At 44.0% G+C, this 24454-nt stretch overlaps 1 protein-coding gene across 4 annotated transcripts in view; it reads right to left on the bottom strand.

The window, feature by feature from the left end:
* Positions 1-361: 361 nt before the first annotated feature.
* POC5 (POC5 centriolar protein) overlaps positions 362-24454 on the bottom strand; it is a 212075-nt gene continuing 187982 nt past the window's right edge. For all 4 annotated transcript variants that reach the window (XM_069223681.1, XM_069223689.1, XM_069223662.1 and 1 more), the window contains 2 exons: positions 1281-1321; positions 362-392 (listed from right to left, as the gene is read on the bottom strand). In XM_069223681.1, coding sequence (XP_069079782.1) covers positions 1301-1321 — 21 coding nt within the window. In that variant the 3' untranslated portion in view covers positions 362-392; positions 1281-1300. The remainder of the gene's footprint in view (positions 393-1280; positions 1322-24454) is intronic.

Below are 24454 nucleotides of genomic sequence, written 5' to 3'. Positions count from 1 at the left end.
GCCTTCATTAACTAGCTGTAAACTAGGATTCTCCAATCTTTTCTGTAATGAGAGCTACTTATGTTCAACGAAAATACCGAGCTAATAACAATTTTAGTTAGGGAACAGTGATCATGTCAGACAAGATTACCCTATTGGCCTTCCCGTGCAAGATTACTGGCAGAGATCACCTCAGTGCATCAGGCAGGGTTACCAGCAGTAATGGGAAAAGGGCTCTGTCAATTTGGAATGCATATTTACAGATAAAAATAACAGATATAGCTACAATGCCTCTGGCACAAGGTAATAGTATTAATAAGCCTTTTCATTACCTCACGATTTACCGCTCAGATATCACTGTTCAATATATTTGGAAATCCACCAATTTTTCACCAAGCGTCAGGTTTTGAGTTCTGAAAATAAACACATTTTCATCTTGAATACATGCTTTTAATTTTGGTATACATGTATTAATTCACCCAAGTAAAAATGTCTAATTTAGTAGGCTGAAGAAAAGAATAGTAGAGAACACCATAACTCAATTATTTAACATCAAACTGTGAAAGATATTTGTTATGGCCACATGAATCATTGCATGAAGTGCACAGATATAAAAAGGGATAGATAAGAAATCAATAACATATGGGTGTGTAATTTTAAAGTCCTTATTATCTTTACTGGTTCCATATACAAAAGTACTATAAATTATCACAATCATAGTACATGTAACATATTTGCTTATAAATATTCACATTCATAAATATATAATCTTATGCAAATACATAATTGTAAACAGCTTAGAAAATACATAATTAATTTTGAATCTCATTCAGAAGTAGTTATGGATCTCAGACGTTCAATCTTTATAAATTCTCAGCCAATGGATGTAGACTTCAGCCGACATGTGTTTCATCCTATCTCAGGACTTTCTCAAGGCTGATAGGGTGTCAACATGAGAAAATTATACTATACAATGTCTTCCATGTATCTATTAAATCACAAATTGTTGCTAAAACTCCAATACCAAAATCACCAAGTACAAAGATTATAATACAACCATTATCTAAAAAAAAACTAGTGTCCCACAGACCACCATTTTCCAAGCATTTATAAAACCAAAGTACATAATAAAAAGTGCTCCAACACCCATAGACCCATGCAAAACATAAGTATAGGGTTAGAAAGAAGACCCTGTGATCACCATATTCCATAAACCCTGCTTCATTATACACGAGTGAAACATAAAATAGTAGAAAGACCATAGTATCCCATGCAATAAAAATTCTATAGACTAGATGTACCTTGTTTCCTTGTATACATCCTAATCCCAAGGAACGCGAAACTAGGAAAGGAAATGAGAAATTCATCAGAAGAATTATTTGGCAGAACGTCTAATTCTATGTTCCCAAAATAGAGTCTCCAAGTTTCAATTGCAACATGCACTATAAGTGCTTTACTGGTACGCATCTGGACAAAGCAAACAACAAAAAAGATGCAAATCTGCAATGAGATAAAATGCGAAAAAATGTAAATACTTATTTCTAATAAATCGATTTTTTAACCAGCCAAACCATATATACAAGACATAAGTTGGTCCAATCAAGTTAAGATGTCTCCAGACACGAAATTTGGGCAATGTATATGTGCCAATATCATATCTTACTCTCCCCTACATACTACAGCTGAAATATCCCTTAGTCCCTGCAGCAATATTCATATCCATAAACATGTTGTCTATACGTGGTGCCCCACATAACATGCCCAACCTCTACTAACAAGAGAGAGTTGGGTGTTTCAACCCCATCTCAGAAGGCAGAGGTTTAGTCATAGACAGAGAACAATCACACTCATATTGCGTTAAGAGTAAATAATATATGAAACAATCTCGTACACCACGTATTTATACGCTAGCGCTTTATACAACAACTTCTCAGTTAGAAAATCGAAGGCTCTTAAGCGTTCATTTCTGCACACACGCATTCACACAATACAACATACACGCACACTCACACCCATTCATGCACACATGCAATCCACACGCCTCACACCCACATGCATGCACACAAATAGTCACACACACCCCCACACCCCTACGCACACACACAACACCTCCCACCTCCTCCCCTGTCGGAGCACCCGACTTACCGCAATGAGAAAAAAAGCCCAAAGGCTTTCACTTTAGTAGCCTATCCTTGTCTCTGAGTAAAAAGGTGGTTAAAAGACATAAGAAGTCTGATTTACTCTCGCCACTGATTACATCTCCAAGTAGGGTATCAGCATTGGTACCTGCACATCTTTTGGAACAGGAAGATTCTGAAGATGAGGGCCTGTTTGGGATTGCACATAGCCCATCAGAACTGCATGTGAAGTGCCAGGATCTAGAGGAGGACATTCAGCATGATCCACACTCATTTTATTCCCAACCACAGCAGTATCCCTATCAGGCGCAGATGGTTTCTTTGCCGGGATCACTCATAGCTGACTTACAGCTGATGTTGGATGACTACAGAAGATTGTTTCCCGCCAGCCGGCTCGGAAGTGCAGCATCCATCTATGACACCCTCTGTGACTCTTCCTTCGACTTCATTCATCCGGGGGTCCAGCTGTTGCATGTACCACCACAGATGCCAGTTTCAATCCCAACACAAGATCTGTCTTCATCTGACGATTACAGAAAGGAGGGGGAATTGCCGGATGCCATAACAGAGTGGGATGATTATCAGATTCCTACCCTGCCCTCACCCTCCCCGGTTCCAGTGGATTTTCACAATTTGTTGGAAAGAGCTGCAAAGTGGTTTGAGCTGCCCATGCCCACGAAGCAGATGGACTGTTTCCTGTATGATTTCAAAAAAGTGTAAAGTCTATGCCAATTCTGAACTACATATGGGATGAGGGCATCAAGGTAATGAAGAACCCGGCAACCATCAACCCGGCAACCATCACCCCGGTTTTGCCTCGCCTTGACAAGAAATATAAGGCCCCGGAGGACTCTCCGGCCTGCCTCACGGGCCATCCCAAACCAGACTCTGTAATTGCCCATGCGGCACAACGTAGATCTAGAAACCCTCCAGCACCAATAACTACTCCACCGGACAAGGAGGGTAGAAGGCTCGATAATATTGGGAAGTGTTTCTCTTTGATGGCTTCGCTTATGATAAGAGCTTCTAATTCTTTGGCTATCATAGGCAGATATGATAGAAAGCTATGGGCGGACATTGCTCCCTACCTAGATCAGCTGCCAGAGGACACTAAGTTGGAAGCCAAGAATGTCTTGCAAGAGGGTGAGAGGTCTTCTGCTGAAGTTATAGACTGTGCGATGGATATCGCCACCACGGCTTTCCGGCAGATGGCAGGAGCTGCGGTTCTAAGAAGGCAGGGTTGGCCCTGGGCATCTTCAGTTAGGCCTGAGGTTCAAAACAAAATTCTGGACCTTCCTTTTGATGGTGAAGCCCTATTCGGGAAGCACATTCATGATGCGCTTCAGTCAATAAAAACGGATACTGATACAGCCAGGTCCCTTGGCACACTGCAGTTTGAAAGACAGCCCTCTCGGGGAGCTAGAGGTCAGGGGTATTCATCATATAGGGGAGGCTTCCAACAATATAGGTACCCCTCTGTCTCCTTGGCTTGTCAGTCCTTTTGTTCCCAGTTCCAACAGAGACTGCCTCCGCAAGCGGCTTATTCGAGACCTTCACAGAGAGTAAAAGCTGGAAGGCAAGCGAAGGACGCAGACAATGACTTTCTGGTGTCTCCGGCTGCGAACCTTCCCTTGGATACAAAACTAGGGGGAACGATTTCTCTTTACTTTCACAATTGGCAAAAGAGAACATCAGACCAATGGGTCTTAAATCTCATTCAATTTGGCCATACTTTGGAATTCTTGCAGTACCCTCCTACAAGACCTCCCCTCCCTCGAAGGGGAAAACTCTTGCACTTACTCAAGCTGTAAATCGAGTCGATGCTCCTCAAGGGAGCTTTAGAGAGAGTTCCACATCAGGACAAAAGAAAGGGATTCTACTCTTGGTTCTTCCTGGTTCGAAAGAAGTGGAAGATTTGGCGCCCAATCCTAGACCTCAGAGATCTCAATACTTATCTGAAGAAACAATCTGTATGATCAACCCGGGAGATTACATGTCCACCCTCGATTTGCTGGACGCAGATTTCCATATCCCTATACACCCTTCCCACAGGAAATATCTCAGATTTGTAGTAGCCGGAGACCATTTCCAGTTCAAAGTGCTACCCTTCGGATTGAAATCGGCCCCCAGAATCTTTACCAAATGCTTGGCTCCAGTAGCAGCTTTCCTTAGAAGGCAGAACCATCAAGTCTTCCCGTACCTGGACGATTGGCTGGTCAAGGTCAAGTCCAGGTCTCAGACACTGAAGTCCACATGCGCCTGCATTGAGCTGTTCACGAGCCTAGGCTTGACAGTCAACCGCAACAAGTCAGCCTTCCAGCCCTTAAGAAGAACATTTCTAGGGGCGATATTGGACACTTCCACCAACAATGCAATTCCTACAGAGGAGAGACGGAAAAAGCGGATATCCCTTGCAAGGCGCTTCCGAAAAAGAAAGTATGTTTCACTTTGCCTCTTCAAGTCCCTGTTAGGGATGATGTCCTCCTGCATTCCACTGGTACCATTCTGTAGTCTCAAAATGAGGCCCCTATAGGAGCAGCTAGACCTTCAGTGGACGCAGTCCAGGGAGTCTTTCGACAATGTCATCAGAATAACAAAGCCCATGATATCACCTCTGACTTGGTGGACTCAGGAGTCTCACTTATCAAGGGGACTTTCTTTTCTCCCCCAACCAGCTCCATGGGTGATTACTACAGACGTTTCTCTTGAGGGTTGGGGCACCTTCCTTCAGCACCTACGACTCAGGGGCAAATGGAAACCACATCAGAAGGTTTTTCACATCAATTACCTCAAATTGAAAGCGGTTCGATTATCGCTTTGCACTTTTCTTCCAAAAATAAAAGGTTCATCAGTACTCATTTGGACGGACAACACTACAACAATGCATTATATCAACAAACAGGGAGGAACCAGGTCTCTGCTCTTATCGAGAAAATCTCAGCGCATTTGGGAATAGTCTATCAGCCAGCAGATAAACCTTCGAGCGGAACATATCCCAGGCGTACAGAACATCATAGCGGATTCTCTGAGCAGGTCTTGATCGTCCAACCACGAATGGGAGCTGGATCAAGGAGTGTTGAATCAAGTCTTCTCCCTATGGAGAAAACCAAACCTGGATCTCTTCGCCACCCAGCTGAATGCAAAATGCAGATTCTTTGCAAGTCAGGATCACCATCAGGGCTCCTGGGGGAATGCGTTTTCCATGACATGGTCAGGAATTTATGCTTACGCTTTTCCTCCCATTCCCCTAATACCGAGGGTTATGGCAAACATCAAGAACTAGCGTTGCAAGCTTCTTCTGATTGCTCCGGCATGGCCTCGCCTGTTTTGGTGTACAGAGCTCATTCTCCTCTCACAGAACCACAGCATCCCTCTACCAGTGATGCCATCCCTGCTAACAATGAGCGAGGGCCAAATTCTCCACCCGGATCCGGCTCCACTTCACTTGACAGCTTGGCTCCTGAACACCATGAGTTTGCGCATATAGATATACCTTCGGATTGTAGAGTCATCCTCGCCAGGGCTGCAGCTGAGAGTACCAGAAAATGTTATTGTCCGAAGTGGAGGAGGTTTGCTTATGGTGTACACAAGCTCAGGTGCATCGTTTCTATTCATCGCCAGAGCAAATACTGCCTTATCTTCTCCTTCTGGCCAGATCGGTTTGGCTATTTTCTTGATTAAAGTCCACTTAGCAGCGATTACCCGTTATAGGCATGCAGATAACGTGCCTCCTTTGTGGTCTGCAAGGGTCATAAAGCAGTTTCTTAAGGGACTGTTCAGGTCCTTCCCTCCAGTCAGGCCTCCTCCTCCATCGTGGCAGCTTAATTTGGTCTTGTCTCAATTAACGAAACCACCGTTTGAGCCAATTCACAACGCAGATTTGAAATTTCTATCCTGGATGGTCTCTCTCCTTCTCGCTCTTACCTCAGCCAGAAGAGTGAGCGAGCTTCAAGCATTCACTATCCAAGAACCTTTCTTGCAGTTCAAGAGAGACAAGGAAATTTTACAGACTAACACAAAGTTTATATACCTAAAGTCCCTTCGGATTTCCATATCAACCAGCTGGTGGTACTGAAGTCATATTTCCAAAATCCATCGACGCCAGCGGAGCAAGCTCTGCATTCATTGGACGTTCAGAGGTGCCTGAAGTTTTATCTCGATTGGAACTAAACAATTTAGACAATCAAACCAACCTTTTGTGGCATTTAGTGCTCCGCGTAAAGGCAGAGCATTGTCCAAGCAAGGGATTGCAAGGTGGATAGCCTCTGCGATTAATTATTGTCATACAGCAGCAGGCAAACCTTTACAGAATCTAGCGCATGCGCATTCAACAAAGATAATGGCTGCATCCACGGCGCTTTTTGCAGGAGTGCCCATCCAGGACATCTGCAGGGCAGCCACTTGGAAGTCAACACATACATTTGCGAAACATTACTGTTTAGAAGAAACTCAGCAGGGTGATATGGCGGTAGGACAAGCGGTTTTACGACATCTATTCCAGTAACACTGTGGTGTTGTATTCCTTTATTCCCTTTTAAAGCCAGACCAGTATACTTAGCGCACATTGTATAGCATTGTTTCTTCCTTTGAGGTTGTGATATTTCTTATTTTTCTGGTCAAGGTGTTATTTTATCATGTTTATTGCTTATCTAGTATTGTATCTCTCCTGCATGATCTTTTTTTCTTCAGTGATTCTGCTTATATATGTATGTTCTATGACGATATATATGTGTGTATATGTGTATATATATATATCAATACTGGAGTATAAAAATTAGTTACTTACCTGTAACTGTAGTTCTCCAATATTGGAATCTTTCATAGATTCACATGCGACCCTCCCTCCTCCCCTGGGAAGCTCATCATTTCCTGTTTTTCTTCAGATACTCTGGCACTCATGCTTGGGAAAATCTGAGGGAATGGAGCTTCTCTCAGGAGGGTTCTAGGGGGAGGGGAAGCCTTATTGGCTGGGACTTGCTTTGGTCCTTTTTACTCATAGAGACAAGGATAGGCTACTAAAGTGAAAGCCTTTGGGCTTTTTTTCTCATTGCAGTAACTTCTATATTGTTGTTTTGATGTACCGGGGGCTCCCATCTCGACAACGGGGAAGGATTCAAGCATGTGAATCTATGAAAGATTCCAATACTGGGGAACTACAGTTACAGGTAAGTAACGAATTTTCTTATATAGAGTCACCAGTGCAACACATCCCAAGAGCCTTTAATACCTTCTATCTAACCAAAAGTTGAATCGATTCCACCGCAAAGTTGGTCACCATTTTTAAAGAGGCACTGTCTTATTTATACTCAAACTCATTCTCGATCCGTTTATAGTGTCCACCAAATCATTGGTGAAAAGGTCTATGAACAAAAATATTAATTAGTTCTATTTACCAAAAACAAACCCAATGTTAATCCGCTGTACCTCATGTCCTATGATCTAATGGCCCCTTTTAAAATTATCCATAAACACAAAATTAAATTATACTTGATCTTGGTCATAATTGGTAGTTAAAACGGAAAAGATGAATTGAAAGGTTCTACCTGTGTGTTAGTCACATGCAGACATTCCTAACTATTAGACATGAGAGATTAGTAGTGTTTTTTAGGATTATTACACATATCCTGTTATTTCCATGGGCAATTAAGTTGTTCTAAACATTTCAAGTTAATAGCAGCTATTGAATTGTAACCACTGTTAATCCTTGTATATCTCCATGCTTTGATCATAACAATCACATTATCATTATAAAAAATGTATCCGCCATGTAATGCACCTATATAATATTCACAATTTGTTCTGTATACAGTTATTGAAAGTGATGCATTTCTTCATCTATATTCATCCCTAATTCTATGTTTTTTAATCTAATTATCCATCTTGCCTCATTTCTTCTCAATTCTGCCATCCTGTTCCCATCTCTAGAATGCACAGGAGTTTGAATAATACCCACATATTTAATCAGTGGAATCTCCAAAGCAGGATGTATCTTACTAATGTGGCGCACTATAGGGGAGGATAAATCATTATTCCTTAGTCAGCGCATGAGCTCCTTTTGCCAAATGTGTGATCCTTCAAATCGGCCCAACTACAAGTTTGCATGAGATGGTGAAAATCGCGACCCCATAGCTACTCCTTGGGCTTGTCAAAACCATTTGCCCTCATGAATAAAAACATTATTTTCCAATATGAAATCAATCATTTGTAATAACATATCTGTGTGTTCTAGATGTGGTGTTGAGCGATTAGAAAGGAAATATTGCACCGCTTCCAAACCTTTGGTTCTTGGTATACATGTATATAATGATGTGACATCCATTGTGACCCAAATCATCTCCGGCATCCATACTATAATCTCATAAGGACATCCTTCGTGTTCTGCAAATATGAGGGTACATTTTTTGTCTTTCGGTGGGTGCACTAATCCCTGATATAATAGGTCTACCAAGAGGTGATGTATTGTTCTTATGTATTTTAGGTAATACATATAAACACGGTGCTTTAGGGTATGTATTCAATATACACCTACATTCTAGATCAGAAATTAAACACTGTTCCTGCCACATTTATAATAAAATCCCCAATTTTTGGACAATTGTATTCATCGGATTATCTTTCAATTTTATATATGATGTTGTATCTGCCAATTGTCGATTGATTTCTTTAATGTAGTCAGATCTGTTAAGGATGATTATATTGCCCCCCTTATCTGCTTCCTTGACAACCAACATCTGGTTGTCACAATTTTTTCAAAGCCAATTTCTCTTTTTGAGTTATATTATATGACATATGATCTACCCTTTCTAATCTTTTCATCTAGTTTACTTAGATCCTCCTAAATTGTTTTTGATATCTTATTTATCCTTTTTTATATCTGTGCATTTCATGCAATGATTCATGAGGCCATAGCAAATATCTTTCACAGTTTGATGTTAAATAATTGAGTTATGGTGTGCTCCACTATTTTTTTGTTTTGTGATTAACTGGTTTGGCTGTCTGATTCCAGTTTATACATGTTGGCAATGGATGTATTATAGTGTACGAGCACCACAAATACAATTTGAATTGCGAAGTTGAGGAATGTGCAGCTAAACAGAGTCACTGTTGCCTTTTGTGTTTTATTTTTTATTTAGTAGGCTGGCCTGCATACAGGAGAGGTACTTTCAGATACCTGGAGAGCCACTAGTTGCTCCCAAGCTGCTCTTTGGAGATGGCTGCTGTAGACAATATCTCAAATAAAGTTGCCAAAAATATTATCATTCATAATCATACTGGTAAACAAAAAAATCAATGGTTCACATGTTGTAGCAGACGAGGAAGCTACTATCGGACAGTGCGACAAAATCCAATATAATGCCTTCATGTAAACATATCTAATCATGCTGCAAGGGACTGTGGAATGTACACTAAGCACTGATGCGATAGATTGGAATTTTGTACTGGAAGGACTAAGATCAAATTATACGCCAAAAGCTATGAAGGAGCTCATCCTAAACATACTGGGCGCTTCAAGAGGATACCATTTATTTACCTATAGGGGTTCATGAAATTTTTGTCTTTCATCCCAGTTATGAGTGCTAAGTCTGTATATCCACCATTGTTCCATTTCTAATAGGAATTTTGCAATGTGAATGTATTTTCCAGAAAGCTGTTCAATGTCTACCCACTGAATGAAAAACTAAATCTGTCTTGATACCAAAAAGTGGTATGTCATTTTATTGGACAATTGCAGCAGGCAAGCGGGCACAAAAGCTGGCAGTGGATCCTTGATGAAGTGAGTAATGCTGGTAAAACAAAGGGGGGCTTATTTACAATTCCCGTTTCGCAGGGCGCACAGTAAGTGACCTTGCTGTGCTGCCCTGCGCCACAGGGAAAGGGCAGAAATGTGCCATGATGCAATGATGCCTTTGTCACAGACGAACAAGTTACTTACCTTCGGTAACGCTTTTTTCTGGTGGATACAATAGCTACCTGTGGATTCCTCACCTTATGAATTCACCCTTGCGCCAGCATCTGGCGAAAAATCTTCTTCCCAGCTCTCAACGTTGACGAGGACATCACAATTGCACGGCTCCACGCGAATTCGTCTTACGTCACCGTGCCAATAAGAGGTGCTCGCCGGCGTGCTGATGTCAGTTTCACCCATTTTTTACGTGCCTTTGAGGCAAACAGGTGAAAACCGACTCCAAAATAACTCCAATAAATACATATATACACAAAACCTTCATGATGCAACATAATCAAAACCATCATTTATACATACAGGAAAAATATCAATATATACATACATCTATACTACCACATATCCTAGTGCAATCAGACAGGCAACAGGGAGGCGGGTGGGACTGTGAGGAATCCACCAGAAAAAGCATTACCGAAGGTAAGTAACTTGTTCTTCTGATGGATACAACTACCTGTGGATTCATCACCTTATGAATAGAGTCCCAAAGCAGTACCGCACTCAGAGGTAGGATTACACCAAGAAATCCTGCAACACAGATCGTGCAAAATGGCCGTCCCTCCGAACCTCAGAGTCCAAGCAATAATGTTTTGCGAAGGTGTGGAGGGATGCCCAAGTTGCTGCCTTGCAAATATCCACCACCGGAACCCCCACTTGCCAGGGCCGAAGTAGCGGACTTAGCCCTGGTGGAATGGGCTCTGATACCCTCAGGGGGAACCTTTTTCGCCAACGAGTAGCAGATCTGGATACAAAGGATAACCAACCTGGAGATTGTTCTTTTATGGACTGCTCTGCCCTTCATCTGTCCAATATACCCCACGAACAGCTGATCTTCCAGGCGAAAGTCCTTCGTCCTTTCAATGTAAAAAATAAGCACCCTTTTAGGGCCCAAGCGGTGAAGCCTTTCTTCCTCCTTCGATGGGTGAGGAGGAGGGTAGAAAGATGGAAGGGTAATAGTCTGCCCTATATGAAAAGGAGTGACAACTATTGGCAGGAAATCAGCCCTGGTTTTCAACACCACTTTATCTGGGAGAAACAAGGTAAAGGGGGTTTAACAGAAAGAGCTTGAAGCTCACTAACCCGCCTAGCCGAGGTTATGGCAACAAGAAAAAATGTTTTAAGCACTAAAAACCTTAACGGGCAAGAGTGCATGAGCTCAAATGGTGACCCCATTAAAAAGGTTAAAACAAGATTTAAGTCCCACTGAGGCACATGAAAAGGAGTGGGAGGAAACCTATTAAGTAAACCCTTAAGAAACCTAACCACAATAGGTGATTTAAACAATGAGGGCTGATCCGGGAGGCAAAGAAAGGCTGACAGAGCAGCTAAATAACCCTTAACCATAGCCACTGCACAACCCTTCTTTGCCAAGTCCAAAGCAAATAATAAAATATCAGAAAGGTGGGCCTTCAAAGGATCAATTTGCTTTTCTCCACACCAAGCCACGAATTTTGCCCACCTGCCGACATAAACTGACTTAGTGGAGTGTCGCCTGGCCGCTAAAATAACATCCACTACATCAGGTGGGAGAGAAAAGGAACTCAGGTTGCCCTGTTCAATCTACAGGCATGAAGGTGCAGGCCCTGGAGGTAGGGGTGTAGAACCTGCCCCTGCGACTGCGAGAGGAGGTCTGCCCTGAGAGGGAGATGGAGCGGAGGGCACAGCAATAGTTGGAGAAGGTCCGTGTACCACACCCTTCTTGGCCAATCCAGGGCTATTAAAATAAGCTGAGCCCGATCTCGGTGAATCTTCCTCGGAACCCGAGGAATCAAGGGTATAGGGGGAAACGCGTAAAGCAACTGGTAGCACCAAGAGATCTGAAACGCGCCCGCAAAGCTCCTTGCACCGGATACTGAAGGCTGCAGAATGCCAGGCAGTGCGTGTTCTCCCGAGTGGCAAACAGATCTATCACTGGAGAAACCCACATCTGAAAGATGTGCAGGACCAGATCTGGATGGAGACGCCACTCGTGGTCGGCCGAAAGATGCCGACTGAGAGTCTGCATGCACGTTGAGCACCCCAGCCAGATGATTTGCTATCAAGCAAATCCAATGGTCCTGAAGCCAGGACCAGAGATCCAGAGCTTCTCTGCAGAGAAGATACAACCCTACTCCTCCCTGCTTGTTTATATACCACATCGCAGTAGTGTTGTCCGTGAGGACCTGAACTGACTGACCGCGAAGGGACAGGAGGAAGGCCTTGAGAGCCAGACGTATCACCCGCAATTCCAACAGCTTAATGTGAAAAGTCTGTTCCACTGGAGACCAACGACCCTGGATCTCCAGGTCCCCCAGATGAGGTCCCCACCCTATAGTGGAAGAATCAGTCATGACCGTGGCCACTGGAGGAGGCAGTGAAAACGTCCTTCCTTGAGAAAGGTTGCTGTCCACAGCCCACCATCGTAAATCCACTGCAGCATCTCTGGAGATAGTTATCGATCCCCGAGATCCCCTTTGTGTTGAAACCACTGCCTGCGGAGGCACCATTGGAGAGCCCTCATGTGCCAACGTGCATGAGTGACCAACAGAATGCAAGAAGCGAACAGACCGAGCAGGCGTGAGACCTTGAGGACTGGAACAACTGCTCCATTTTGAAACATTGGAATCAATGCCTGAATATCCTGGATCCGCTGAGGCGGAGGATAGGCCCGATTCAATGTTGTATCCAGTACTGCCCCTATGAACAGAAGGCTTTGAGAGGGCTCCAGGTGAGATTTGGGTACATTTATCAAAAAACCCAGCCTGAACATCAACTGAGTTGTCATCTGCAAGTGACGCAACACAATCTCTGGAGACTTGGCTTTGATCAACCAATCGTCCAGGTAAGGGAATACTGATATCTCCTTCCTTCTGAGACTTGCTGCCATCACTGCCATCACCTCTGTGAAGACTCGAGGTGCTGAAGTAAGACCAAACGGAAGGACCACAAACTTGGTAGTGTTGCGACCCCACCACAAACCGGAGATACTTCCTATGCGACTTGAGTATAGGGATATGAAATTACGCATCCTGCAAGTCGATAGACACCATCCAATTCTTTGTTGGACGCCAGAAATACCTGCGCTAGAGTCAGCATCTTGAATTTCTCCTGTTTGAGGAACCAATTCAAACTCCTCAGGTCTAGGATTGGTCTCAAACGACCGTCCTTCTTGGGGATCAGGAAGTATCTTGAATAACAACCCTGACCCCTTTCCTGCTCTGGAGCCAACTCCACCGCACCTTTTGACAATAGGGCCTGAACCTCCTGCTGTAACAGGAGATGGTCTTCTGAACAAAACGAGGGATGGGAGGAGTAAACTCCTGAAAAGGGAGAGCATATCCTTTTCTCACAATACTTAGAACCCATGAGTCTGATGTAACTAACTCCCACTCGTGGAGAAAAAGTCGTAATCTTCCCCATACAGGAGAAGTATGGTCAATAAAGGGGAGAAAACTAGGGCTGCTTCCCTTGCTGTGGTCCTCCAGAGGAAGAGGATGATGTAGGGTGCTGCTGGGTGGCCCCTTTTGTCCTAACCCTCCCCGTCTTCTAAAGAACCGATATGGGAGGCTGGTAGGCTGCTGGACCGAGGACTGGAGTCTCCCTTGATAAACGGCTCCACGCCCAAACCCCTTGAACTCCGAAGGGACCTAAATGGGGTAGCAGAGGAGGCTTGCAATCCCAAAGACTTAGTTGTGGCCCGGCTATCTTTAAAGCTTTAAAGCGCTCTAGGGAAGAGTCCACTTTATCTCCAAACAGTTTTTCCCCATCAAAGAGCAAATCCAACAAAGTGGTCTGTACATCTGAAGAAAACCAAGAGGACCTCAAACAAGTGTGCCTCCTGGTGGCAATAGATGTACCCATTGCCCTGGCCAGCGAGTCCATAGAGTCCAGGCGAGACTGGATTATTTGTTTTGCAGCAGCCTGCGCATCAGATAGGAGTTCCCCAAATGGTCTCTCTACATCCTGCGGCAGGTCAGGAAACACGGCCTTTGTGGAGTCCATGAGGGCGGGGACAAATCTACCCAGCACACAGGTAGCGTTTGCAGCCTTGAGAGCCATGCTGCAAGACGAGAAAGTCTTCTTTGCGGATTGCTCCATCCGCTTGGATTCCCTGTCTGATGGAATCACAGGGAAGGAGCCTAGAGCAGACCGTGTGGAGCAAGAGGCCTGAACCACCAAACTCTCCGGGGTAGGATGTTTTGATCAAAACCCCAGATCACCAGGTGCCACGCTATATCTCCTTGCCACAGCTATATTCACAGCAGGCGACAATACAGGCTTCCTCCAAAGTTCTAATATGGGCTCCGTAAGAGCCTTGTTGAATGGAAGCAAAGGATCTGCTGAAGCCAAAGAAGGCTGCAGGACCTCTTAAAATGTTCGTCTTAACTTCCGCAGCAGGCAATGGAAGTTTTAAAAAGTTTGCTGCCTTCCTGATCACTGTGTAAAAAGAAGCTGCCTCCTCTGTAAATTCCCCCGGTGTAGACAAAGTCCCATTCCAGGGAAGTATCCAGTCCACTGGCCGACTCCAGGCCTTGATACTCTCCCAAGGGCTGGACAATCTCTCCTTCCTCCAACAACTGCCTTCGATACTCTTACTCCTCTAAGAGTCGCAAGGCCTTCCTGCGTGACCTCAATCGAGCCTCCAACCTCGTGACCCGTCTATGCTTCTTCGAAGAAGCGAGGGAAGAGGATCTATGATGGCTCCTCTGACCCTTCTTCGCCTTAGCCAAAAAGAGTTTGACTTCCCTTTTCTTTAACACCTTTGGATTCATGCTCTGGTAAGACACACATTTCTCGACGTCATGCTTAGAACTAAGGCACCAAAGATAATCGTCATGAGGGTCAGTGACCGACATGTGACCCCCGCACTCTCTGCATGGCTTGGACTTCCTAGGGGGAAGACATTGTAACTAACAAGTCTGATAGCAACAAAATGAAACCCTCCAACATAAGCGAGAGCTAGGAGAAAACAGCGTCGAAGGCACGGAAAAAAGGGAACCGACGTCAGCACACCAGCGAGGACCTCTTATTGGCACGGTGACGTCAGACTGAGTCGCATGGAGCCGTGCAATTGTGATGTCCTCGTCGACGTGGAGAGCTGGGAAGAAGATTTTCCGTTGGATGCTGGCGCAAGGGTGAATTCATAAGGTGAGGAATCCACAGGTAGTTGTATCCATCAGAAAAGATTGTTTCTGTGCAGGAAGGAACACCTTCCTGCACAAAAAAAACCTGAGGTTTTTTCCTCTTTCTATTTGTTCTGCAAAGGCCAGCACACATAGAAAGAGGAAAAACACGAGGAGAAATAAAGATATTTCTCCTCATTGCGCCTCGCTTGGGCGGCGTAAGATTTTGAAGCATTAGCAGGTTTACAAATTCTTGTAAATCTGGGAATGTGTCAAAACCCCAATGTAACACCTCCCTGACGTAGTGTAAGGTAACACTGCAACTTATGCTGCGTTGCCTTACACCATATCTACAAGGCCATTAAAGGCCACACAAAGTCATAGATATGGACCTGCACTATGTGCCACCGGTGCATCACAAAAAGTGATGCACCAGCAGTGGAGAGGGCTTGTAAATGAGCCCAGGATATTTAATTTAACTGGTAAGAGTATCACTGACCTTCATAATTTTCACTATAGTTCCTGTGCCCGGGATGTTTGACATAGAATGTTTTAACCTCTGTGTCCCCCATGGACCTAGCTAACAGTGTTATTTATGGTAATCCCTACATCTTACTGCTGAATTATTCTGAACACAGTAATGAATATTTATGTACTTGTGTGCTTCACACCAAGTTTGATGTTTGCAGCGTTTCACAAGACACTATGTGCATGCTCTTATCTCTTCTCATAATTGGTTGCTGTAAAAGAGAAGCAATCATGTTAGGTATAAAAACCGCATGATTAGAAAGCTTTTGAATGACTGTCTGTGAATGAATGATTACTTTTTGAGACAGCTTAAACTTTTTGTGGATCCCGGACTTGAAGAAAGCCATTGACCTATGCTGCCATTTGTGATGGTTGAAACATGTAGATCTTTCTTGGTGTAGAAATAAAAATTCTCGTACATTACAACTATTTTAAACATATATCTCTTGGATACACAATAAAGATAATCAATCTTGGGATGAGATAATTTTAAAATCCTACAGGAATTCTTTTTGCTGTTTATTTTTCCATGTCAAGCCTTCCCACATCAGGTTGGGCCTACCCTGAGAATGTATTTCTAGGCACAGACGAGATACAGATGATAAAACATGCCACAAAATGTATGTGAGATGTCCAGTATATAATAAATACCTCATCATATGGGAAGAAGAATTCAGTGCAACTCTATTTTCATTTGCTATACATAATGAACAGACCACCAAAACACCTGTTACATTTTTGCCCACCATTAATTAAAGCAAGGGCCTTCATGTTTATTCAGTCAAAATGAGCAGATTGTGGCACAGCTTTGGAAAATAACAAGCCCAGATATGGGTCATAATGCTCTCCCATAGAACAAAATACTGATCCACAGTAGAATTTTTAGTGCGAGACTGGCTTCTCAACCTTAACATTTCAAAACATTTTGAATAAAGTGGGACTCTTTATTGTTCCGTTAAGGGAAGGCCTAAGAAGAGTACAACCTAGGTCTCACAATTAATGGTACTGTAGAACAAGTTACTTACCTTCTGTAACGCTCTATCTAGCTGCAGATTTCTTAACTTTTGAATATTCTGCAGGTTCAAAACTGGATCAAGAAACTTTTCAGCGGTGTGTGCCGGAAGGTAGCGCCTTGCGGCTCCACACGGATGTTGTCTGCTCTAGAAATGACTTTTGGGGTTTGTATAGGCACCGCTCCCACACGCTGTCAGGTGCTTTTGAGACTGTCTGTGCCCCCAGAGGCAGAGCCCCAAAAGCAAATTAGTCAAGTGTGTCGATTCCTAGACTTGGGATGTTATTAATGGATACAGTCCAGTCACAAAATGGGCAGGACAGGAGGGTTGGTGAGGAATCTTCAGCAAGACAGAGTTTCTACCAGAAATAACATTACCAAAAGAAAGTAACTTGCTCTTCTGATAGACATTTCTAGCTGAAGATTCTTCACCTTTTGAATACCAGAAAGGACTGAAGGAAAGTGGGTAAAATGTTCCACCCAGCAAACTGGACTTTCCGGGCAATAATGCTTTGTGAAGGTATGGAGGGACGCCCACGTAGCTGCCTTGCAAATCTCTAGAGCAGTTACTCCACGTGACAATGGAGTGGTAGCAGCTTTGGACTTGGTAAAATGAGCATGCAGTCCTTCCAGAGGCTGCTTTTAGGCAAAAGAATAGCAGATATTAACGCAGAGCACAATTCAGTGGGAGATTGTTGTCTTTTGCACTGCCTTGCCTATTTTCACTCCAGAGAACCCCACAAAGTGCTGATTGCCCACCTGGTGGTCTTTAGTACGATCTATGTAGAAGCTCAGTGCCCTCTTGTGGTCTAAGCAATTAAATTGCTCCTGCTCCTTAGGGGGATGAGGTGGAGCACAAAACCCCAGCAGGGTGATGGATTGAGCGACGTGGAACTGCATCATAACTTTCAGCAGGAAAGACATCCGTGTCCGCAGAACCTGTTTGGTTGGGAAATGTGTAAAGTAGATTGACACAAAAAGCCTGAAGCTCAGTCACATGCCTTGCTGAGGTGATGGCAATGAGGAACACAGCAAGGAGCTGTAAAGGACAGCTGGTGGGGGGATGGTGTGATATGCGGCAGAGAAGAGAGAAAAGGGAAAGGTGTATCTCTTGCAATCTTGGACCCACCTATCCAACATGATCATTTGCCAGCCCGATAATCAGGGGATCCTGTCTCTGACCAGGTAAGTGTGTCCCTGCAAGGGCACACTAAAGAGATTTCACAGGTGGGGCCACAGGCTGGGTGGTGCACAGACTTTGACTGCAGGCCAGTGGGCCATCATGGACTCTACCCGAAACTGCTAGATTCCCTGTGGCAGCTGGGTTGGTGGGATGCCCCAGTAAGAGCCCAAAAGGAACGGTGGAACTGCTGCAGTTGGCAGGGAAAGGCCTAGAGACCAGTAGCCCTGCTCTCCTTAAATGTTCAACAGTTAAATCAGCTTTCTTTCCGAACAGGAGACCTAGCACTTTTTCTCAAGTGGAAAGCCAGAGCAAGGTTTGGTCCACATCCCCAGTAAGGTAGCAGTCAGTGCTTTGCTAAAAGGAAAGAAGGGGCTCAGAAGACATTTGCCCTGCTTGGACCTCCACCAAGACATTTTCCAGTGTGGGGAGCTGAAAGTCAACTACTTCGGCTGCCCTTTGCATTTACCATGGTGTAGGAGGTGGATTCCTCTGTGGCTGGTTCACAGGGAGAAAAATTGCCTGTCTCCTCTAAGGTACTGAGGCCAGTAACCTACTGTAAACCCTCGTAACTGTTGTAATGTGTGAGCAAACTCATCACCCGGGTGACAGTGGATATCTGAATCAGTCCCATAAAGGGAATGCAAAGTGTGCCGTTGAGCCTCTGTTAATTCAAAGTTTGGGGGTGGTGGGGGGGAGGGGTTGAGGGGTGTTTGGTTGGTTTATGACTTAGCCAGCTTCCAGCAAGCTGTCGGTCAAGGTCAAGCCAGCATTGGAGAGGGCAATCTGAGGGGCTTCTTCAGGTAGTGCACGTGCACAAGAGGAAGTTGGCACAGATCTTAATAGCCAGGGCATGGTTAACCCGAATTGTTTGATCTAACATGGCATGGCTGAAGGCCCCGGACACACATTGTGCCGGAACCACCAGCATAGTTAGCTCTGTGGTTGCCTGAATTCGGGAGCGACTTCGAAAGGGGTCCTCACCCCACCCCCCCAAAGCGTGCTCATGTGAATGCAAGTAGTGCAGGGGCGCTTCAACTTATATTTTTATACTTACTTGAGGACAGGAGGCGCGATGAAGATCAATGTCTGGAGTGGCTCTGTCAACTCTGGGAACAGGACCAAGAGTGGGCCTTGGAGCAGTATCAGGGCAGTCTTGTTATGCTTAGCAACAGTTTCACCTCTGATTTCCAATAACCTTCAGGTTCATCGCTGTGCAATCGCCATATGCCTTGTATTCATGGTTTGGCCCGGGCCACCAGAGGCACATCTTATAGGGATCTGTTACAAACATTTGTTTGCAACAGCACCTACAGGGTTTGAATCCTGTCATTTTAGGAGGTGACATCCCTTGCACATCGTAGAATTTGGTAGAAATAAATGTTGAATTAAATGTCTCAGAGAGACGAGAAGGCTCTCCGGATTCATGTCATGTGGCACAGAAAGAAAGGAAGCGATGTTGCTTGGGAGTGCTGCCTATATAGGCCCACACTTCATTTCTAAAGGGGAATGGCATCAGTGTGGAGCCGCAAGGTGCCACCTTCTGGTGTTCAGAGGTTCTGCTGAAACGTTTCTGGATCCAGTCAGATTGACTCTATATACAGTGCAAGTATGAGAGAAAATATTCAATATGTGATAACTGAGAGTACTCCTTAGAAGCAAAATAGTCCCTCATGCACTACAATGCATGCAGAACTATACACTTTGGATTGGGTCAAAGCCCACTCTAGTTCAAAGAATTGGTAGAACCATGTCTTGGAGATAGTTGCATTGTCCTGACACATCTACAAAGTGTGTGTGGCAACCTTAAACAGCTGAAAACCATTTTATCTTTAGGATACACTTTAAGATATGTATTTTTATATTATAAAAACTTAACTTGCTTCTCAGCCTTGCATCCTTGTGCCTAGGGCACCGTTAATGGTATGCACACAGTTCGCAAATTCAAAATAATGACAAAGTAGAAGTATTTAAATATTGGAAAGTCAGCGGGCAAGGGAGCGATTGTTCAACCAATAATGCTGTACATTATGTTAGACAATTCATGATCTGTTTTTCAAGTAGCTGTGAAGATTGCCCATGTTCGAAATCTGACTCCTTGACCACATGTACACTGGTGAGCGCCTTTCTGAGGGAACCAAAGTTTCCCCCAAGTGGTTTATTACGCCTGAATGAGGTATACCAGCCAAGACTATAATTTCCAGCATCCTCTGGGCCCATGGGCCCTGCGTACACATCCCGGAGGGTCTCTACGTACCACACGTGAACCCACATACTAAAAAGCAAGATCCATCCTAGTATCGGTATCTTTGGGAGGAGCCAGCAAAGGCAGAAATAGGTTCTGGAGGGGGTTGAGACCTTTGACGAAGTAAGTTGCTCCTTTTTTTTGACCTTGGCCTCAGCACCAGGATACAGCACACTAGGCTGACACTAGGAATATTGTATTTTCGCTTCCCTTTATACAACTCATTGTACATATAGCGTGACTTCAAGGCCACCTCTGTTTACATCTCCATTCGGTGTGGTTTTCCCGTAGTTAGGGTAAGATATAGTTCATTAGTTTAAGTTGTCTGCTAGTTCATGAACCACTATCACACAAGTGTCCAACGCATGTAGTGTGTTTGAAATTCCACATACACACTGTGAAATGTTTGCAATGTTCTCACATACTTGCAGTAGACACTTGAGTGGCACATGATGTAACTGAAGGCTTGGAACTGCTTTTTGGCCTTCAATTTGACGCACGTTCCATTTTCTTTTATTTATATGTGTTTCATGCTCTATTTATTGTATTTTAATTTGTTTTCAATGGTGTGTTTCTTGTTCCGACAGTGATGACAGACAGGGACACAGTGTAGGGTAATAATAGGATTCCGGTCCAGAGGAAAGCCCCACGCCCCACGTGGGAACTTAGTGGTCAACATTTTTCAGCCCTGATAAGGACAAGAGTTGCATAATTAAGCCTCATCTGTCCTACTACTCATTTTAATTATTCCACTACTCATTTTAATTATTCCCTCATCACTCCATCAATAAAGTAGAGAACACCTTTGTGTAGGTGACTGGGATTTTTATATCACACCCGGATCGGCTTCCCCATTCCGTTCTGGCATAACCCTGTGATCATTATAGGGAAAGGTGCGGAAGACATTGTGACGCGAAGGGTTAATTAGCTTGAGCAGAGTAGATGAGCGTGATGTCTGGTTTAAACAACGTGGAAAAGTTCACGATGTTATTTTCAAGCTTGTTTGTGTAGGAGACTCCGTCTCAACCTTGAGAACGAGAGTACAGGGAGAAGATGGAATGAAAACAATGGCTGGGGAAGGGCAGAGCAGCCAAGAGACAAGTGCCAATAACATACAGGGAGTGCAGAATTATTAGGCAAGTTGTATTTTTGAGGATTAATGTTATTATTGAACAACAACCATGTTCTCAATGAACCCAAAAAACTCATTAATATCAAAGCTGAATATTTTTGGAAGTAGTTTTCAGTTTGTTTTTAGTTTTAGCTATGTTAGGGGGATATCTGTGTGTGCAGGTGACTATTACTGTGCATAATTATTAGGCAACTTAACAAAAAAAAATATATACCCATTTCAATTATTTATTATTACCAGTGAAACCAATATAACATCTCAACATTCACAAATATACATTTCTGACATTCAAAAACAAAACAAAAACAAATCAGTGACCAATATAGCCACCTTACCTTTCAAGGACACTCAAAAGCCTGCCATCCATGGATTCTGTCAGTGTTTTGATCTGTTCACCATCAACATTGCGTGCAGCAGCAACCACAGCCTCCCAGACACTGTTCAGAGAGGTGTACTGTTTTCCCTCCTTGTAAATCTCACATTTGATGATGGACCACAGGTTCTCAATGGGGTTCAGATCAGGTGAACAAGGAGGCCATGTCATTAGATTTCCTTCTTTTATACCCTTTCTTGCCAGCCATGCTGTGGAGTACTTGGACGCGTGTGATGGAGCATTGTCCTGCATGAAAATCATGTTTTTCTTGAAGGATGCAGACTTCTTCCTGTACCACTGCTTGAAGAAGGTGTCTTCCAGGAACTGGCAGTAGGACTGGGAGTTGAGCTTGACTCCATCCTCAACCCGAAAAGGCCCCACAAGCTCATCTTTGATGATACCAGCCCAAACCAGTACTCCACCTCCACCTTGCTGGCGTCTGAGTCGGACTGGAGCTCTCTGCCCTTTACCAATCCAGCCACGGGCCCATCCATCTGGCCCATCAAGACTCACTCTCATTTCATTAGTCCATAAAACCTTAGAAAAATCAGTCTTGAGATATGTCTTGACGTTTCAGCTTGTGTGTCTTGTTCAATGGTGGTCGTCTTTCAGCCTTTCTTACCTTGGCCATGTCTCTGAGTATTGCACACCTTGTGCTTTTGGGCACTCCAGTGATGTTGCAGCTCTGAAATATGGCCAAACTGGTGGCAAGTGGCATCGTGGCAGCTGCACGCTTGACTTTTCTCAGTTCATGGGCAGTTATTTTGCGCCTTGGTTTTTCCACACGCTTCTTGCGACCCTGTTGACTATTTTGAATGAAACGCTTGATTGTTCGATGATCACGCTTCAGAAGCTTTGCAATTTTAAGAGTGCTGCATCCCTCTGCAAGATATCTCACTATTTTTGACTTTTCTGAGCCTGTCAAGTCCTTCTTTTGACCCATTTTGCCAAAGGAAAGGAAGTTGCGTAATAATTATGCAAACCTGATATAGGGTGTTGATGTCATTAGACCACACCCCTTCTCATTACAGAGATGCACATCACCTAATATGCTTAATTGGTAGTAGGCTTTCGAGCCTATACAGCTTGGAGTAAGACAACATGCATAAAGAGGATGATGTGGTCAAAATACTCATTTGCCTAATAATTCTGCACTCCCTGTAGCTAGAAAATGCCAGAAAGGGATAGAATCCATGCTTCGAGTTATTTAAGCACTGAAGTGCGGGTGAGGGATTTGAAGCTCGCAGATGAGGTTGTGAAAGCTGCCTCCCTGTTTGCTGGTCAGAGACCGTGACGCTTGAGGGGGAGAGAGGTCCAAGCAGGCAGCAGAGGGCTTCCCAGCATTTCGTGGACTAAGTTAAGTTCCACACAGGGATGAAAGGCCTTTGTTTCTCTGCTCTATTATTATGATTGATTATTATGCTTGCACTGTGTTTATAATCTGAAGTATTCAGCTCGTTTATATTTTGCTTTCTGAACATCGTAGTGTGAGCTTGCTGCAGTAATTGAAACATGCATTTTGGTATGCAGTTAGTCAAAGCTTACCTGAAGTATTCAGCTCGTTTATATTTTGCTTCCTGAACATCTTAGTGTGACGCATTTTGGTATACAGTTGATCAAAGCTCATATCTGTCAATGAACTCTTTGCTCATATATATACATAGATGCTCTTTGTAGTGTACTCAGAATAAAAATAGCAATGAAGAGCATCTATTTATATATATCATTGTTGATGTGCTAAATGCATACATTTACCTGAAATTCTAGTAAAGTTAAATTGTATTCATAATTGGCGTGCGGTCCTTCATTGAGCGTCCTTATTGACTTATACCGAACGGGTGTCAACTAGTCACCTGTATAAGACATTTTGGTACCAGGAGTGGGGCATAAGTCAATATTGCCTCTTTGGGGACGGTAGAAAAATGGGGCAGAGAGCGGAAGGCAGCATGGGGCAGAAGCCAGATCCATTCCCAGGTGGTTAGCAACTAACCCATTCTCTGGTGTGGCAGGACTCCTGAACAGGTGGGCAGCGCCGGTGTTATGGGATGCATTAGATGAGCAAGTGACTCCTCTCTTAGTGGAAGATGCGGCCGAGAGTGTGAAGCTAAGAGGGGCGAAGCTAGAGCTGAAAGCAGCAGGGCAAGTGGGATGGCTTTTCCGGTCTGCGCTCCGTATGGTATACAGGAAGACAATACTGCGGGATGAGGTTGCAGCCTTGCAGGAAAGACAGTTACTCATGAAAGAGACCATAGGAAGTGCAGTGACTCGGGGTGATCAAATGGAGGCAATTTGCACCGCATTAGCAGTACAAGTAGCAAAACAGAAGAATAGGCAGAGGCCTAAAATACCCTCAGCTGTGCAAGTGATGGCATTGGTACGCAAAGAAAATTGGGATCCATATACTTGGGATGGAATAGTCTCAGATAATGATGACGACTGGAATTGGGAGGATGAGGTGGAAGTACATGTAGCAGAACTAGGTGGAGTTGAAAGTGGAGAAGGAAGTGTAGGTGTAGGTGAAGTTGAAGGTGGAAGAGGAAGTGTAATGGAGGTTCGCCCACTCGTGCAAAACAAATCAAATGGAGTGAATGGTGGGCAAATACAGAATTCTCATTTGGTGAGAGATTATACGCAGAGTGAGTTGTTGGAGATAACCCGTATGTTTAGGCAGCTGCCTGCAGAGCCTTTGTTTAAAAGGTTGGTGAGATTGTGGGACACTGGAGCAAAAGATGCATTACAGAATCCTTTTACGTTATGTCCCATCACAGAAGGAGACCAGTTTGAGCTGGAAATGATAGTGCAGGA

This window comes from Pleurodeles waltl, chromosome 1_1 (assembly GCF_031143425.1).
Source record: "Pleurodeles waltl isolate 20211129_DDA chromosome 1_1, aPleWal1.hap1.20221129, whole genome shotgun sequence".
NCBI lineage: Eukaryota > Metazoa > Chordata > Amphibia > Caudata > Salamandridae > Pleurodeles > Pleurodeles waltl.
This window is presented reverse-complemented; position numbering and strand designations above follow the sequence as displayed.